Genomic DNA, 18,514 nt, shown 5'->3' on the forward strand with positions numbered 1-18,514 from the left:
GCAAGTCCCTGTCACTTAAAATTTAGATTTTTCTGAACTTTTTCTAATAAAGAAAATACTGAAATTAGCATCCTTCTACATAAACTTTCTATATGTATATAATTGGTATTATATATAATATATATTGTTATCTACTTTTTCCAGAGTAAATTTTTAGAAGCAGAATATCTGGAGGAAATAAAGGGATTGGTGTTCTGAAGGTTTTAAAATAGATATATTGCCCAATAACTCTCAAGAAAAATGGTATCAATTTACCTTTGGCAGATAGAATTACAGGTGTTTGTTTTATTTTTCTTCTCCTTCAATAATGCTGAATACTGTAATTAAAATCTTGACAATTGCTTTAATTTTAATATCTTAATTACCAGTGAGAGTAAGAGATTTTTAAAATGTTTAATGACCATTTGTCTATCTTCTTTTGAGAGTTACTTTTCATATCTTTACCCTAATGCTAATTTTCTATCAGCATAAATAATCTTTTTTAAAATAATCTTTTATATGAATTCGTAACCATTTTTTACATGTGTAGGATAGCAATCACGAATAGGATATTACCCTCCATTTATTCAAATATTTTATTTCCTAAATAGTTAGACTCAAAGACTTATATGCTTATGCAAATAGTCTTGACTGGAATCAATATTAACCATTATACCCTTTCTCTCCTCCCAGCCAAGCTGTGACCACTAGGTGATAAGTTTTTTATTTTGTTTTTTTGACTGAATTATATTCATTTTCTCAACAATTTTTTATTTTGAAAAATTCTGGTCTTACAGAGAAATTGCCAGAATAGTTTAATGAATACCTCTATGTCCTTCACCTAGATTCACCAATTGTTTGCTACACTTGCTTTATCTCTCCAAAGGAGATACTTTTAAGTAGTTTTGTAAGAGCTTATGCAGGCCTGCAACCTTGAGGTCATAGACCTATTGTAGACAGAATCAAAGGTGGATTTAGCAAATATTTTTCAGAATGCTATGTTGCAACAAGCACGTAGCACCTTCAGCAATGAGGTGATGAATAGGGAGACCATTGTCTAGTAACTGAGTATTTCTTAGCTTAAACCTGGAATGTTAACTTAAATTTTCTTGCCTCTATGGTTGGGAAGTATTGCTTTTACTATGTGGAAATGGAGGACATTCTCTTCCCCAGGTACAAATCCCTCACCATAGTACTGCCTTCTGTGATGTTTAAGGCCCTTGCCATCCCCACCCACAATTAATTCAGGGTTTTTCTCCATAAATGAGATTTACAAAGTACTTGAAGTTCAATTAAAAAGAGGATATAGATGAACTAATAATGAGCAAATAGATAAAATATATATCCCCAAAATGGTTTCTGTGAAAATTTTGTTACCTACAGGCAACTTTTATAATATCCATCACTACCCAAATCTGAATTTTGTTACTTCTCAAGCTGTTATAGCAAATAGTAAATGTTGTACTACTTTACGCAAGTATAAAAAATATTTAGCTTATGATTCTCACCTTCCACATGTACTTACATTAATATAGTGTCATTTTCTTTCAGGCTTTTCTAGATATGACTTGAGGTTAGTGAAGTTACCTGGATGGGTCTTGTTCTGATTCACCAGCTACCTCCCTAATGTCTACTAACTATATTGAAAATGTATTTTATTGGATGAAAGGAGAACCCATGACAGAGTGTAATTAGGGCAACAATAACACTGGGAAAATAATTACAATTAAATGGTATGTGTAATACAGTTGACTCTTGAACAATACAGAGATAAGGAGCTCAGATTCCCACACAATAGAAAATCCAAGTTTAACTTTCGACTCCGCCAAAACTTAATTACTAATAGCCTACTGCTAACCAAAAGCCTTAACAATAACATAAACAGTCAATTAGCACATATTTGGTATGTGTGTTATACACTATTATTATCATAAAATAAGCTGAAGAAAGTATTATGAAGATAATCATAACAAAAAGAAAATATATTTACAGTACTGTAAAATATCTGTGTATAAGTGGATCTACTTAGTCCAAACCTGTGTTGTTCAAGGGTCAACTGTATTCTTACATTTATCTAAAACTATAGTATCTTCATCCGAGAACTCATAATAAATGATGTGTGGAACGTATAGGGTTTGAGCCTATAAGAATACTGTTGTGAGCCTCATCCCCAGGTGTGCTCCTTCTCATCACAGTATTTAACCACCCTAAGCTGCTATTTTCTCACTAGATAAATCAATTTATAAAATGTTCTTACCTTTAAAGAAACTCTAGTAACCACTGATCAAAAATATTCTAAAAAATTTTCCTGGAAATGTAACACTTTATTCTAAAGGGTTTCCAGAATCTGAAAGCAAATACGTAAACAGAACACATGAACCAAAATGTGAATAATCTCTTTTAATAAAAGATTAAATATGACATCAACAGAAATAGAAGGGATTTGTGCATTTAGTAGGAGGGAGCTGCAATGGATGACCTTTACAGTTCCATTTAACGCGTCGATTCGTTAATTCACAAACATTTTATTGGGTCATTACTTTGTACCAGACCTTGTGTGAAATGGTAGAAATAAAACACAGTAATTGCAATTAAGAAAAGAGCAATTAATTAATCCATCTTCTTCACGTACCATAGCGTGCTGAAGGAAACATGAAGGACAGCTACAGGCTAACTGCCGGAGACCCATCATCTAGATGTAAAATTAAAACACAGTTGGACATTTATTCCATTCCTTACTCAGGATCAAAATCCCAAATTCAGCATTTTCCTCACTGGAAGGAATATCTAAAATCCATGTGCTTTCCTGGCAAAACCTTCAGGTTCATGTCCATTTTACTCCTTCATTTATCTATTTATTCATTCACCTAGGGGTTCTGTTGAAATGTATAACCTAAATAAAGCTCGCAGAGGAAGAAGGCATGGGGTCAGAGGAGAAAAGCATCATGAGGAAGTCAGCAGAAGTTCAGGAAAGAAAAAACAAACAAACAAAAAATGTTAAAGGAAAATGTAAAATAGAAGCAGTTTTTTAAAAGTTCATTATTTATAACAACACCTTCTAAATTAATTAAGAAATGCAGTTTAGAAGTGAAAGAACAACAGGAAAAACAGTTAAATGGGAGACTACAATAAAACAAAAAGTAAATTTAAAATAAATTTGAATTTCAGAATTCATCTATTATTTTAGGGAAGGCTTCTAAACAGAAGGACAGGTAAAGATATATAGGTAAATACACACAAAAACAAGAACCTGTGAGTGAGGACAATATTAATATTTAACAAGTAGAATTTGTTTCTAAAAGCATGAAATAAGAAGGGGCACCTGGGTGGCTCAGTGTTGGGCATCTACCTTTGTTTGGCTCAGGTCATGATCCCGGGCTCCTGGGATGGAGCCCCATGTGGGGGTCCTTGCTCAGCAGGGGAGCCTGCTTCTCCCTCTGCTTGTCACCCCACTCCTGCTGGCTCGCTCTTGCTCTCTCTTTCTCAAATAAATAAATACAATCTTAAAAATATATATAAAAGCATGTAATTAGTAAAAAAAAAGGATATTATGTAATTAAATACTTGAAAATTAATAATTAAAAGATGACTCACTTATTCCACATGAGGTCAGAGTTGTAGGAAAAAGAAAGATGACTCACGCCTAAAAAAGCAGCTAATTAAAAATTAAGAAAGACCTTTCTGAAGCCCCTAGAACAAACAAAAGAAGTACAAACTGAAAGGAAAAAAAATGTTTGGCCTAAAAAAAAAGTGGGGGGTGGGAGTAAGAGGGAGACTAGTTCACTGAAAAGCTGTACTTTAAAGATGAGCAAAGTGATGTAAGCACAGGAGAGAGTTTATGTATAGATTTGTTTTATTTGACAAAATTGGCATTTTTATTCCACCAGCAAAGAATACTTTACTTGCTGGTCCCAGCAAAACTGGCTATCCATCGAGAAGAAAACAAAAGTACACGTTCTTCATAACATATTAAAATAAATTCTAGGTTAATTAAATATTTAAAGGCAAAAGAATAAAACAATAAAAATATTTGAAGAAATTGTTTAAAGACTCATCTGTAGAATCCTGGGGTAGGTGAGACATTTTTTTTTTTTAAGATTTTATTTGTTTGTTTATTAATGAGAGACACAGAGAGAGGCAGAGACACAGGTAGAGAGAAAAGCAGCCCCCTGTGGGGAGCCCAATGTAGGAGTCGACCCCATGACCCTGGGATCAGGACCAGAGTCAAAGGCAGGTGCTCAACCACTGAGCACCAACTTTTTTTTTTTTTTTTTTTTTTTTTTGCAAATGAGCAGATTTATTGAGGCAGCAGTGGCATCAGGGAGCAGGGGGTTTGGAAGGGGGCTGGGGCCTCCACGGGGTCCATGAGGTGCGGGCCTAGCCCTTTCCCAGCACGCAGGGGCCAGGACCAAAGTTTTAAATTAGGTCACCACCAACCTCCTGATGGAAGCTATGGTGATTGTCAAATCAACCAAAGAGAAAATATTTCACTTACAGAGCAAGAAGGGATGGTCTGGTTAAGACTGCTAATTGCCTACCTCAACAGGTATTCTCCTTTTTAATAGAATCCTAATTAAAATTAGGATAGCCTTGTAGTAGTCTTGTATTGTTAAGGTGTCTCAGCCTCTCCTGAAACTAGGTATGTCCATGTGACTAAGCCGTGGCTGGTACGACATAAGTAAAAGTGCTGCATGGAACATTTTGGAAAGTTCCTTAAAAGAGAGAAGATACTCCATTTCCCTCTGTCTTCCCTCTATCTTCCAGATTGCCACAGAACATGGTGTTTGACAGGACATGAGGTAAACTTGAAGATGAAACCCTTTAATTAGGATGATGGCTTCCTGAAGACACAAAGGGGAGATATTACTATACACTTTTTTGTGAACAAGAAAGAAGTTTCTGTCTTATTTAAGCCACATGCATTAAACCTAATCCCAACTGATTAAAACGAGCACTAATGTTACTGTAAGGAGAAACTCCTACATTTAAGGAGTGGGTTAAGAAGGAATTGCTGGTCAAAAAGACCATGAGACAAATGAGAATGGTATACCAAAAGCCAAGAGAAAAATGCAGATTGAAGAGGTAGGGTGGGAACAAAAGCAGCAGATGTTTAAAAGATGTCACACACAGGGCAGCTTGAGTGTAGGGCATTAATTTTAGAACTATGAAGTTCTGGTTGCCTGGGTGGCTCAGCTGTTGAGCATCTGCCATTGGCTGGGATCATCATCCCAGGATCCTCCAACTGAGTCCCCCAAAGGGCTCCCCACAGGGAGCCTGCTTCTCCCTCTGCCTATGTCTCTGCCTCTCTCTGTGTGTCTCATGAATAAATAAGTAAGATCTTTAAAACAACAAACAAACCCCCCAAAACTATGAAGTTCCCGTTGACTTTAAAAAGAGAAATTTCAAGAGAGTGGTAACCAAGTGAAAACCAAGTTAAAGTTGGCTTCCACTGTGAATGAGAGAGAAGCTACATTAATATTTAATTTCAGGAATAAGGGAAATGGAGCGATAGGTTAAAGGTAAGATGGAAAACAGATATCTGGTGTCTTTTCTCACAACTAAAGTATATCTCTAATGATCACAATTCTGTGAATATTGGCTTTTGTTTATTAGATTAAAAGAGGTTACCCATTCTTTGCCAATAAACTCAAAGTCTTCAAAATAAATGAGAAACGAATGGCCTTTCACATTCAGAGTCACTTTCATTTGGGGACCCGACTGTCCGTAATAGTGCGACACTCCAGAAAATAAAAAAAATACTTCCTGCTGCCAACTCAAATTCCGTGGAGGCATATGTGTGAATAAATGAGGCAGGCATAGGATCAACATGGAATTCCCAGGTCTGAAATAAATGAAACTTTTTTTAATTCTAAAGAAGTTCTTATCCAATTATTCAGAGATTTGGAGGTGTATTTATTTTAAGGATTTTTCATTGCACATAAGGATTGCAAGAATGCTGGGGTTTCCTATGTGACTCATTTGCAAGCCCTTATGTCCATCGTCCATCTGCTCCCCAGGCTCTGGCCCCTATCCTTAGATTGCCTGCTTGCTTCCTTCTTTCTTTCCTTCTTTCTTCCTTTTCTAGGATAAAGGATGTAGTTAAACTGCAATAAAGACTATGCAAAGGAGAGCAATGTACGGAGCCCAGTGTGCTTGGAGTATTTTAATACATTTTCAAATGCAAATGGCAAGTAGTCTTCTAGAAAGAATATAAGTTTAAAATGAGGGGGCAGGAGCCAAGGCTGCCAAGATCAAAAATGCAACATACATCAAATAAAATACTGACCAGTGTAAATACACTGAATTTATGAATTCATTAACAGTAGTAGTGGTTTTTGAATACTTATAAACGTTTAAAGGATTTTAAATGCATTTTTTTTTCATGCCATGTGTTTCTGAAAGAGACTTGTTAGCCTCTGGGGAAAAAATTAAATGTGCATTATGGTCTTCACGAAAAGCATAAAGAATAGATCTCTGTTTCTATTAGGAAAGAATGCTTCTCCTGCCTTCCTGGACTTGCTTGCTAACAGAAGTGATGGATGTATTTCGTAGTCTCTAAGTCCCTCTACCAAGGTCAGCTATTGTTCAATTCAGTGATTTGTCACTTAAAATATTGGTTTCAACCCATTTAAACAAAATGGATGCAATAACTTTTTTTCTTTACAGTGGCCCTATGACTTCGAGTGGTGTGAGGAGAGGAGGGCTCAAAAGAACACCCTTAAGGGTTAAAGAGAGGAGCATCCATGAGTTTCTTCTTCCTGGTGTTCCTTGGTGTATCCTTAGAGAAACTTGAAAACCCAGAGTTCCTTTCAAGATAAAAAAGCTCACATAACTTTATTCTTTAAAGCAGTAATATGTCTCAGTTACATTTAGATACAGTACAAGAAATAATAAAATAGCACCTGTGAATTTTTTTAGTGGATTGTAAAGAATCTTAACTACTTTATCTTCCCCATTTTTTTTTCTTCACCTCCCTAAACAAAGAAAAAAGATTACTCTCACTTCCACTCCTACCTGGTCTCCAGGGGCCTGATTTTCATGCGAACAGCCCTGAGGGAATAATCTGCACCTCTGAAGGGGACCCAGACCACTCCATTTTCAATCTCATAAGGACTGTTGTTCCTTGGATCATAGGAGCCCCCAGGGTAGTAGATGCCATTGAGATTGGCCGCTTGGCAGCTGTTGTACCACCAGCCTCCTCCGTAGACTTCTGCACAGTTCTCTTCCCACTGGTCTGCATCCCTGTCGTAAGTGCTGAACTGCATGCCCGCGTGAGAGGTATACTCTGTTCCTTCCTCTGCAGAACCCTCCACCAGAGCATCCCCTGCTGTGCCCTCGTAGGAGGAGACCTGCAGGGCATAGCCCTCTGCCTCAGAGCCTACCCTCAGGTGATATTCCGCATAAGCCTGGTTCCCAGCCCAGTCCTCTAATTCAACCCGAAGGACAGAGGCCCTCAGGGTTAGTAAGTGGAGGTGTTCATTGCCTAGCCAGAACTCGCCTTCCCCCTTGTCATCCAGGCTGCCGAAACCTCTCTTGTAGTCTTGCCAGGTCCGGTTAAAATTCAGTGATCCATCCATTCTCTGCTGGATCAAAAGCCATCCTCCCAGACTGGTCTCTTGATCACAATAAACAGAAAAAAGCTTACTGGATCCCGGTAGCTTGATATTGAAAATACCACTTTGGGCACCTGAAGGATGTGTTTGGAGGACATCATCACAGTCTAAAAAAAAAATTAAGCTGGTTGGAAGAACTTATTCTCATTTAACTTTACAAAGATAGGCATGGCCCAGATTAAATGAAGACAGGAAGATACTGGCTTTCTTTTCCTTCCTTCCTTCCTTCCTTCCTTCCTTCCTTCCTTCCTTCCTTCCTTCCTTCCTTCCTTCTCTCCATGGGGAAAGGACACACTTACACTGGGATGAAACTCATGCAAGTGAGTGACATACCTATAAATTGCAAAGGGGATTTTCTCCAATGGATTTGAAATTTTACTTGCCGGTACTGATAACAGCAAGTAACCACCAAAGATATCTAGGCATCATTTGGTCGTAATATAACTTGTTTTTAACCTGATCTCAATGTCAACTGAGACACACACTAAAAATACGATTAATGAATTGGGTGACAATTGCAAGAGCACACATTTTGAATAGCGAAAGAATTTGGTTAGACAAACTTGAAATGGAATTTCGGAGGGATTCATTCATTCATTTGACATGCATTTATTGAGTGATGACTCTCTGCACTGTTGGGCATTTAGGAATACACATGATAGACAAAACCCTTGCCCTCATGGAACTTACAGTCTAGTCCCCAAACACAAACAAACAAAAGGTGTAATTTCTATAAAGTGTCATAGAGGGCTAGGAAAGAGGTTCAAGGTGCCATGGGAGGCATTGCAAGAATAGAGAACTTAGTCTAGGGGGTCAGGGAAGGCTTCCCCAAAGGAGAAGTGCGGATACCTCTGGCAGGGCGAGCTTTAGCATGGCCTCTTTTGATGCTATATTCTCCTCTGAAGATTTCACGTTCTGCTTCCGCTCCGGCCTCACCTGCCCCTTTATAGCTCTTGCTTTCAAATGCGGAGTCTCCTCTGTTGTAAGTCGTACTACTGGTCACAAATTGTTTGCTGTGACTTGAAGTTTTACCACCGGAAGGGAACTCAGGTGTCCCTATGTTTGTGAATATGTCAGAATCTGAGCCCATAATGTGGGTCTTATGTTCAAACTCTTTACGCGAGGGTAAAAGTATACCTGGAGGTGTTTTGACAATTGAGGTGCCAAAGAAACGCTCTAGATCAGGGTGCCTAGCATGGAGATCATCTAGGCTGCCAGCAAAAGTATGGGATAAGTCACCACAATCAGAACCATCTTCGGAGTTTACCACTTCTTTTGTCACTTCTTTGCGACCATCTGGACCTATAACGGTCTTAGTAACAGTTTTAGAGCATGCGTGACGAGTGGTGGTTGTGCTACCAGAGGTGACCTTCTCATTACCAATAAGAAGCTCTTTCTCTCCTTTAGAAGTGACCAGTTTACCTGTGTGGAACTCATTCTTTAACCCTGGAGTCACACTTCCTGACACCTCTTCAAATGTCCCCCACTCTGGGTTGGTAGGCCTGGTGTTCCCATGCCCTACGCTACCTGGCCTAAAGCTTTCGGAGTCAGAACTTCCAGAGCTCCAAGTGCCAGTACTGCCCGGTCCAGTGTTGCCAGGCCCGGTGCTCCCGGAGCTCCAAGTACCGGTACTGCCTGGTCCAGTGTTGCCAGGCCCGGTGCTCCCGGAGCTCCAAGTACCGGTACTGCCTGGTCCAGTGCTGCCAGGCCCGGTGCTCCCGGAGCTCCAAGTACCAGCACTGCCAGGCCCAGTGCTGCCAGGCCTGGTGCTCCAAGTACCAGCACTACCAGGCCCAGTGCTGCCAGGCCTGGTGCTCCCAGAGCTCCAAGGACCAGCACTGCCAGGTCCAGTGCTGCCAGGGTTCCAAGTGCCAGCACTTCCAGGGGTGGAGCTCCCAGGGTTCCTGGGGCTTTCAGGCACTGATCCTGTTCCATGAGATGGAGTGTCTCCTCGGGCATTCCCATCTCTATCAAGCCTCTCTAGAGTCATTTTCATCTGCTTCATTTCCATGAGTGCCTTCCACTCCAGAGGGGCCTCCTGAAGCTGGCTCTTGTAGTCCCCAGGAAGCATATTTGGAGCTGGGCTCGTTTTTAGCAGTGGTAAGTATTGCCTGTCTTTAGGTGGAAGTAAGTCTTTGGCAATGACTTGTTCAAGTTGCTTCTGTTGATCTTCATAGTACTTTAGATCTGTCCTACGCTCTAAAGCCCTACTGCATGACCCTTGGCAAGATCGGATCTTAATATCAATGTCCACCTAGAGAGAAGGGGAGAAAGGTATAGAAAAGAGGTTGATATAAATTAAAAAATATATGCTTATTAAGTTCTTAGCAGAACTGAACTGGGTTCATTTCTCTGACTTGGAGACCTACCAATCAATACTCTTATTTTTCATGTATGTCATGCCCTCAGTGGAAGAGACATTAGGTTTTGTAAAGTTAGGCCAGATAAGCAATAGGAGCTATTTGGATTCATCTTAGCCTTAAAATAGATCAAGAGTAAGATGCTATTCCCTCTGAAAGGAAGCACTGATGAATTGATCCTTAGTGAGACTACGACTAGAGGTCCAGAGGCATGGCCTTGTCAGGGCTTTGGAACAAGACAAGCGGGGACCTAATATTTCCTTTAGAAATGTACTAACTGTGTATCCTTGGAAAATTTACTTATATCACTGAGCTTTTTTTTCTTCATCTGTAGAGTGGGGGAAATAATACCTGCTTTGTAGGTGCATAATGGATGTAACACTTTGCTCTACATACAGTAGGCCTTCGGTGAATGACTATCGCCTTCCTTTACCCTGCTGTTCAAAGACAAGGAAATCTGATGTCACAGCCACATACTTGCTTACCTCTAGTCGTTTCATATCTACCAGCTGATCCCTGACATTTTTCTGTAGAAGGTGGATGTGTTGTACTTGTTCTAGGACTTTGCGCCTCAGGATCTCAATTTTGCTTCTCAGATCTTCTGACACTTGGCTATATGTATTATCATTATCTGGAAAAAAAAAAAAGGAGTATGGATAGTGAAGGAACAGCTAAGTGATTTGCTTATAATAGCTAGCAAAAGAAGGAAATTTGTTCATAAATATCCTTTCCCTTTTAATAACAATTTGTTCTCTGGACACTTTATATGTTAGTTCCCAATCTAATAGGCATTTGATGTTTGGACAATGTTATATTCTTTAGTCATCCATAGCTGTCAGTTAAGATTGTCTACTAGCAATTAGTAACCCAAATAAATGTGGAAGAAATTTCTTTGGAATTTTAAAGGTATAATTAGGAGATTAAATGTGATTGCATTTCAACTATTTCATCATATCCTTAACCTTAACCATCATATCCTTAAACATATTGCTAAATAATATGATAACATACTTAAACATCGTCTTGGATTTTCTGAGTTTTCCCTCCTACCTATAGATCTGAAATTGTTCCTGAGATTTTCTTTTTTCAGGTCAATAGGATCACTCTCCTGCCATTGCTGTTGCATTGTTGATTTTAAATTAGTCAAGTGTCCCCTAAAGGTATAAAGAGTCAAAGCTTCTGGAGCTAGGCCATCACTAAACTTGCTTCCCATTCCAAGAGCAAATCCAGTGTTTCCTAGTCCTAATGAGACTTAGTCATAGTTCTGTGAGGAATACAGAGCATGATTCTATATCTTAAATTGAAAAAAACAAAACATGAACAGCCTGATGGAGTTTGTAAACTGAACTCCCAGCCTCATCACATGATAGCTTTGTGTCTTCGAGTAAGTCCCTTGAACTCTCAGTTTTCTCCATCCTCTATAAGACAGAAACAAGATCTACTCAAAAGGCTTTGCTCATCTTATTTTCAGTATATACTCTTAAAAAAGAACACACATAAATTCTAGTCTTCAATACAAAGTTCAGACTTAATTTTGTGACTTGAAACAATTTTTTTTTTAAAAAAGATTATTTATTCCTGGGAGACAGAGAGAGAGAGAGGCAGAGACACAGGCAGAGGGAGAAGCAGGCTCCCTGCGGGGAGCCCGATGTGGAACTCGATCTCAGGACCCTGAGATCACACCCTGAACCAAAGGCAGATGCTCAACCTCTGAGCCACCCAGGTGTTCCATGACTTTAAACAATTCTAAACTGACTGTTTTTAATTCTAAACTGACCTTTTTAATGTTCCTTTTACAAAAAGCAAGCCCCTCCTTAAAATTCAGGGTATCGTGAAGGCATGTGTTTCTATCTTAAGTACTTTGGAATACAATTGGAAGTTGCCATAAGGAGACAGTGTATTTATTTAGGGCCTTGGTTGTTTCTCTGTTGTGCGCTATAAAGTCAAAGCCCAGATGTTACTACTTACTGTTGGCAGTGGCAAAATCCCCTCTCACAAGTTCCATTATATTCGTTGTCAATGAACTAGAGTCCTTATTGTTCTTCTGATAGTCAAAGAGTGAGTTTTTGAGCTTATTTATTCTGTTTGTAAAATCTTGATTGACTTCATCGATTAACCCTTTCATCCTGCAGCCAGAAGGGCATTTGTAGTTCTGGAAGGGAAGGGGAAAATTATATTAAAGCCTCTATCTTGAATCCAGTACAATTTTAAAAGTTTCCATGTGGCTCCCATTGCCCTCCCCCAACATCCTCTGATCATCTATTGACTTAAAAGTGGTTTGAGAGAACTAGTCATAGAGAAATTCTGGAATGAAGGTCCACTTAACCATAAAAATAGGCTCCACAAAATCTTGAAGCCATAATACTCAGGTTCCTGGCATTTGCTGGAACATGCAACTAAAATCCAAGCTATCAATCCCACTAATGACCCAGGGTTTGGGAGGTAATTTAAATAGTGCTCTCATGGTGAGGCTACTTTCCAATTGTCTTTTTTAATTTGGCATGTAATGAGTTATTAGATTATTACCCGTTGGAAAAGTTTTCTGTGACTTACTGGGTCAGTTTGTGCACAATTCTAGCACCACAGGGGAGGATTATCCCCCTCCCTATGCCCATTGCTCACCCAGTCTTCATCGGAACAGAAGGGCCAGTCTGTCTCCTTGCAGGCAGATTGCTGTCTTTCCACAATTCTTGGGCCACGTACACCTCCTCCTTCGGCTATAAATTCACCTTCCTTGGAATTTGTGGTCTTTACGGATTCATTCATACACACGAAAGAGAACAGCATTAGGCAGAGATTAAGAGATTAATTTTAAGAGCAGCAGCTCTGGGGCCTCTGCAAGCTTCATTTTTCTTACATTTTGATTGAAAATCCGAATACCTACTTCATGGAGTTTTATGAATTGAAGGAGACAGGATATAGACATTTTTTAACTGTGTTGGACACGAAACAAGCATTTAATGAAGCTAGGTGTCTTAAAGGATTTATTATAGAAGAGAAAATATTTGAATCAACAAAAGTAATTAAAATTTACCTTTTCATTTTCAGTAATGTCTGGAGATGGAAGGATATTTGGAAAATTCAGAGTTCTTTCTCCTATAATTTCTGTTTTAGTAGGACCAAACCTATACTACCTTAGTTTAATTTCTCTCTACTTCAAGTTTCTACTTCGGTCTTATGGGTCCGTAATTTGAGCAAGAACATACCAAGGATACAAATGTGGCCAATAAGGACTGGAAAATGCTTTTGAGGTTACCCGCTCATGTAATAATGTCCTTTTATAATTTTAATAATTATAATTTTAATTATAAAAGAATTTTAATATTTTAATATTCCTTTAATATAAAGGAATTATAAAGGAAATTTTAATAATTTCCTTTTGCAATGCAAAAGAGTAGACTGAAAGAAAAATAATGGACTGACAACTTTTTTTGAGCACCCTCTATTCAGAAATACAGATTTTTAAAAAAATTTCTATTGTGACCTATGAAGTGAAATAGGACATAAAAATAATCTTCCAATTAGACTTTACATCCTAATAAATCAAGATAAGTTTTAAGTTTTAGCTATTTTTATTTTGTATCACTAACATACCAAGGATTTTTGCTATGACTATTTTAATCTCGGATAGTTTATTCTTTTTGTTTGTTTGTTTTTAAGTACTCTCTATGCCCAGTAGGGACTCAAACTCACAACCCAGAGATCAAGAGTCACATCCTCTACCGACTGAGCTAACCAGGTACTCCCTTGAATAGTTTATTCTTATAATTTTTTTTTAGTTTATTCTTATAATTACCTAATATTTGCTGTCTCATTTTTTTAAAGTATCCTAACAATAAAAATAATAATAATAAATAAATCAGCAATTAAGGACAGTTTATTTAAAGGAACAAGTACAATATCTTTAAGAAATAAAATTATAAATTCAAACATACTTCAGAATAAAATGGCACAACAATAAAAATAGGCAAAATTCAATACTTATGTCAATAAGGGAGAGATATCCAACATATCATGTTAGTAAATGATGTTAGTCTTCCAAATTTTTTACTTATTAGTTTACTATAAGGAAGAATATTAGGTTAGAAAACCTCTTTAGTTCTTTTGCTCTGATAGTAGGATTTATGAGTGGTGAAGGGAAAGAAAAAAATTGGAATAATTCATATCCTGAAAGTAACTGAGTTTCTTAAACATATTTATCATGTTTTTATAAGATCTAAGGGTTTCGAAAGCATCTTGAATGAAGTTTCTCTTCTATAGGTCTCTGGAGTCAAACTTTAGAAATTATAGCAATATTTAGTAATTATTTTAAAAGATTCCTTCCCACAAAAAGGATATTGCCTTCTCAATTAATGTCTCCCGACTATGTAATATGTAATAAAATATTGTTTTAGATGTTTTCAAAGACAACTAATTTGCTTTTCTTTAAAAACACACACCCACACCCACAAACAACCTTTCAGAAAACTACATTAAACCACTGTTCTGCTTATTATGGACAACTAGCAATAAATTAATCATTAGATTTTTAAAATTCTCATCAGAAGAATGCTTTTTTTCTGTTAGCTAGCATGAACTATCCCAAGGCTTTATTGGAACAAAGATGGCAAAGATTTCTTCCCTCAAAACAAATAAACAATGTTGTAAGGCTGAATTACAGATACCAAAGCTTCCCCTGTGAATTTCTATTCATTGGTCCAGTTAAGTCTCCCTCTTACTCCTGAGGTGTCAGACTCATCTAGGAACTTGCCTCCATGGCCTAGAGCTTATAAAGTCAACAGTGTGCAAGGACAAACTTAAGACTGACTCAGACCTGCAAGCGTTTTGCAGAATGAACACCAGAGAGAAAGCAAGAAGAGAAAGTAAAGGCGGCCATACCCAGACTGTGCCCACCACACTCAGGACCAGGCACAAGATCTTCGCAGAAAACATCTTTTTTAAGGGTGGAGCTCGCTCTTGAGGAGCACTCCAGCTGAAAGAAAGGAAGACTGCCTCCACTCTTAGTTCCTATCCTTTTTAAATCTGCAAGGAGGTTTGATTAATCATTATCTTTGTCCTGTTTAGACAGTCAACATGCGCTCTACAACCCTTGCTGCTTCTCTAAGGATGGTGCCCCAGAATTTCTTGCTCAATTCCCCCATGCTTGTTTGCTTTTGATAAGCTGTTGCAAAGGTACCTTGGGGCAATTCCAGGACAACCTCACATTCCAGGAACAGGATGACTTTAGAAATGCAAGAGGAAAACATAGGAAGATGTACCCCTGCTCGAGTACTTGGAGTACTTGAGACAATATGGAGGGTGGCTGAGGCAGGCTAGCAGTAGCCCACTGCAAACAGAGATTTGGCAAATATTTCACTTTGTGTAGGAATTATGGTTGGATGATCTGACTTTTTAAAAATGACTGTGGTGGGGGCACCTGGGTGGCTCAGGTGGCTGAGCATCTGACTCTTACTTTCGGCTCAGGTCATGATCTCAGGGTCCTGGGATGGAGCCCTGCTTCTGGCTCACTGCTCAGCAGGGAGTCTGCTTCTCCCTCTTCTGCTGTCCCTCCCCCTCTTCATAAATAAATAAATAAATAAATAAATAAATAAATAAATAAATATTCAAAAAATGACAGTAGTGATAGGCTGACCCTGAAGTCCTTCTATAAGTTACCTTGAATGGATTCTTTTCCTCTATCCAATATGATGAAGACAGTAGACCCTGGAGCCAAACATCTAATGTTCATAATCTCAATTACACCGTTTCCCAGCTCTGTGCTTTGGGGCAAATTACATGTTTTTATGAAGAACAAATGAGTTGATCTTTGTAAAGCCCTCAGAGCAGTGATTGCCACGTAGGAAGTACTCAGTGAGTGTTAACAACTATTAGAGAACATAAAGTGCCATGAAAAAATACCATTTCTTTCCTGTGTCTATGTCTTTGGACATGCCAGTCTACTTTCTCTGCTTTTCATCTTCATATGAAAACTGTCCTTGGCCAGATCTAGCAAACAAAAAACCAGGATGCCCAGTAAAATTTGAATTTCAGAAAAACGGCAAATACATTTTAATATGTTTTGTCCCATGCAATCTTTGGGACATACATATACTAAAAAGTGCTATCAGAAATGCATATTTAACTGTGCATCTTGTAATTTTCTGGCAAACCTACTTTGCCTCAAATTCTGGTCCCTATGTGAAGTCATTTCTGATAATAGTAATACCTAATACTTATTGAGTGTTTGCTAAGTGCCACGGAGTTTGCTAGACACTTTACATCATACCTGATCCATCTCTCCAATTAAAAGCAATCTCTTGCTCTTCCATACTTCTTTAGACCATGTACCACTCATGGCATTTACCACTGTAGGAGTACTATCCTTCACTAGATCACAGTGTTGAGAATGGACATATTTTAATTGGTCTTTCTGTTGTCCCAAAAGCATGGGCCCTCACTGAGCAAGAAAACATGAGGGCAAAGTTGACCCGCCATGCCCTCAGGCACTATAGGCATGTGAAGCTTGCTGTAAGTGCATGAAAGTCCTGGTATAAGGCAGCACCCTCCTTCACTGCTTGCTCTATGGAAGGTTTTGATCAAGCTCACTCCTGATGTTGCTTTCTTGGATTTCTAGAGGCAGCTGCAAAAGGGAACCCTAGAGCCCATCCAGGTTCTGGAAGACAGAGATTCCATGGAAAGTTGAGTTATTCTCAATCGGCAGTGACTAAACTGGCAAAATGCCAGGCATGGATAGAAACTTGAGGGAGGCCTGACCTCTTCAGGTGACTTTGTCTGCTCGCAGGAAGTGTTCCTCTTGGGAAGTGAACACAGTATATGGAAGATGCTCCTAGGGAGTAACCTGGTGGGCTTCAGGTGATTCGGTTGAACATAATCGAATTCAAAGTAAGTTAACAGAAAACAGTTTGAACAGAAAGCATTCATTTGGTGGAATGCCCCAGTTCTGAGCCACATCAAGGCATTTCCAAGGTACTATCTTTAGCTTTTCTTATTGCTGTTCCATGATTCCCTCAAGAATCTGTACATCAAACAACCAGGATGCCCAGTAAAATTTGAATTTCAGAAAAATGGCAAATACATTTTAATATGTTTTGTCCCATGGTACCTGGGTGGCTCAGTGGTTGAGTGTCTGCCTTTGGCTCAGGTCCTGATCTTGGGGTCCTGGGATCAAGTCCCACATGGGACTCCCTGCGAGGAACCTGCTTCTCCCTCTGCCTGTCTCTGCCTATCTCTCTGCATGTCTCATGAATAAATAATTTTTTTTTTTTTAAAGAATCAGTACATCCAAGTCTTTTCTCAAACGGTATCTCCTCAGAGACGCCTTCTTGGACCAGCTTACTTACAGAACAGCCATACCATTAACAAAGTTTTGTTTCTCTTCATATTTTATCATATATTTTATCACATCATGTATTTATCCCTTCATATTTTATCACATTATCAAGAAAATGTATATTTTGGGAAGTTATTTGTTTGGGTCCCCCTAAACTAAGCTTCATGAGGCCAAAGCACACTGCCTAGTACAAGATTAGGCATAGAGGGGCATCTGGGTGGCTTAAGTGTTTGCCTTCAGCTCAGGTCACCACCCCATGTGGGGCTCCCTGCCCAGCAAAGTCTGTTTCTCCCTCTGCCCCTCCCCCAACTCGTGCTCTCTTGCACACATTCTCTCTCTCTCTCAAATAAATAAATAAGATCTTAAAAAAAAATCAGGCCTAGAGTAAACACTAATAAGTATTTGTTGGAGGAATGAAAGGCTGTCACAGTGGCAGCACAGTACAGTGGAAGAAGAATGGCCTTTGCAGAGAATGGGATCTGGATTCTGGCTAAGTCACATAGATTTAGCCAAACTTGCTTCTTTGAGCAAGTTTACTTATCTGTGAGATGAGGATGGCAATATTTATCTTGCAGGGTTCCTGTGAGAATTATATAATATGGCACATAACTTGGAAGTTATGTGCACATACACATTAGAAGACCCAGAAATGGTCATTTTTGTTGTTCCTAGAATGTCCCAGTGCCACAAAATTGAAAGTTCCCATGTCTTCTCTCCAGTGCCAGAATTCTGTAACTAGGAATTTTGTGTGAGGTGTTCTTTTGGCCTGACCCTGCAGGACTGAACCCTACCAGGCTGGGCCCTCCCTCCCATGAACAAGCTGTATTATAACCTATGGAGAAGTAGGTTTTGTCTAGCCGGGAATCCAAGAGATGAACAGGAGACAAATAATACAAGGAGTATCATTTTTTAAAAGCATGTGACATAGGGATCCTGGGTGGCTCAGCAGTTTAGCACTGGCTTTCAACCCAGGGGTGATCCTGGAGTCCCAGGATCAAGTCCCACGTCGGGCTCCCTGCAGGGAGCCTGCTTCTCCCTCTGCCTGTGTCTCTGCCTCTCTCTCTCTCTCTCTGTGTCTTTCATGAATAAATAGTAAAATAAAATATTAAAAAAATAAAAGCATGTGACAATAAGGTTATTTTTACAAGTATAAAATTGTGGGGGAAAGTCTGAGAAATTTCCAGTTTCTTAAACCACAATCTCTAAATAGTATTGTATTTTTCCCAGAGATG

General features: G+C 38.9%; 1 protein-coding gene across 1 annotated transcript; it reads right to left on the reverse strand.

Annotated features, from left to right (window-relative positions):
* Positions 1 to 6,786: 6,786 nt before the first annotated feature.
* On the reverse strand, positions 6,787 to 14,989 carry FGA (fibrinogen alpha chain). The gene is made up of 6 exons (XM_077846454.1): positions 14,831 to 14,989; positions 12,575 to 12,700; positions 11,921 to 12,104; positions 10,438 to 10,583; positions 8,442 to 9,846; positions 6,787 to 7,699 (listed from the first exon to the last, which is right to left on the reverse strand). The coding sequence occupies exons 1-6, from the start codon at positions 14,882 to 14,884 to the stop codon at positions 6,990 to 6,992; spliced, it is 2,625 nt and encodes an 874-aa protein (XP_077702580.1). The 5' UTR covers positions 14,885 to 14,989; the 3' UTR covers positions 6,787 to 6,989.
* Between the last annotated feature and the right edge of the window lie 3,525 nt (positions 14,990 to 18,514).

The sequence above is a fragment of the Canis aureus genome, chromosome 13, assembly GCF_053574225.1.
Source record: "Canis aureus isolate CA01 chromosome 13, VMU_Caureus_v.1.0, whole genome shotgun sequence".
NCBI classification, from domain to species: Eukaryota; Metazoa; Chordata; class Mammalia; order Carnivora; family Canidae; genus Canis; species Canis aureus.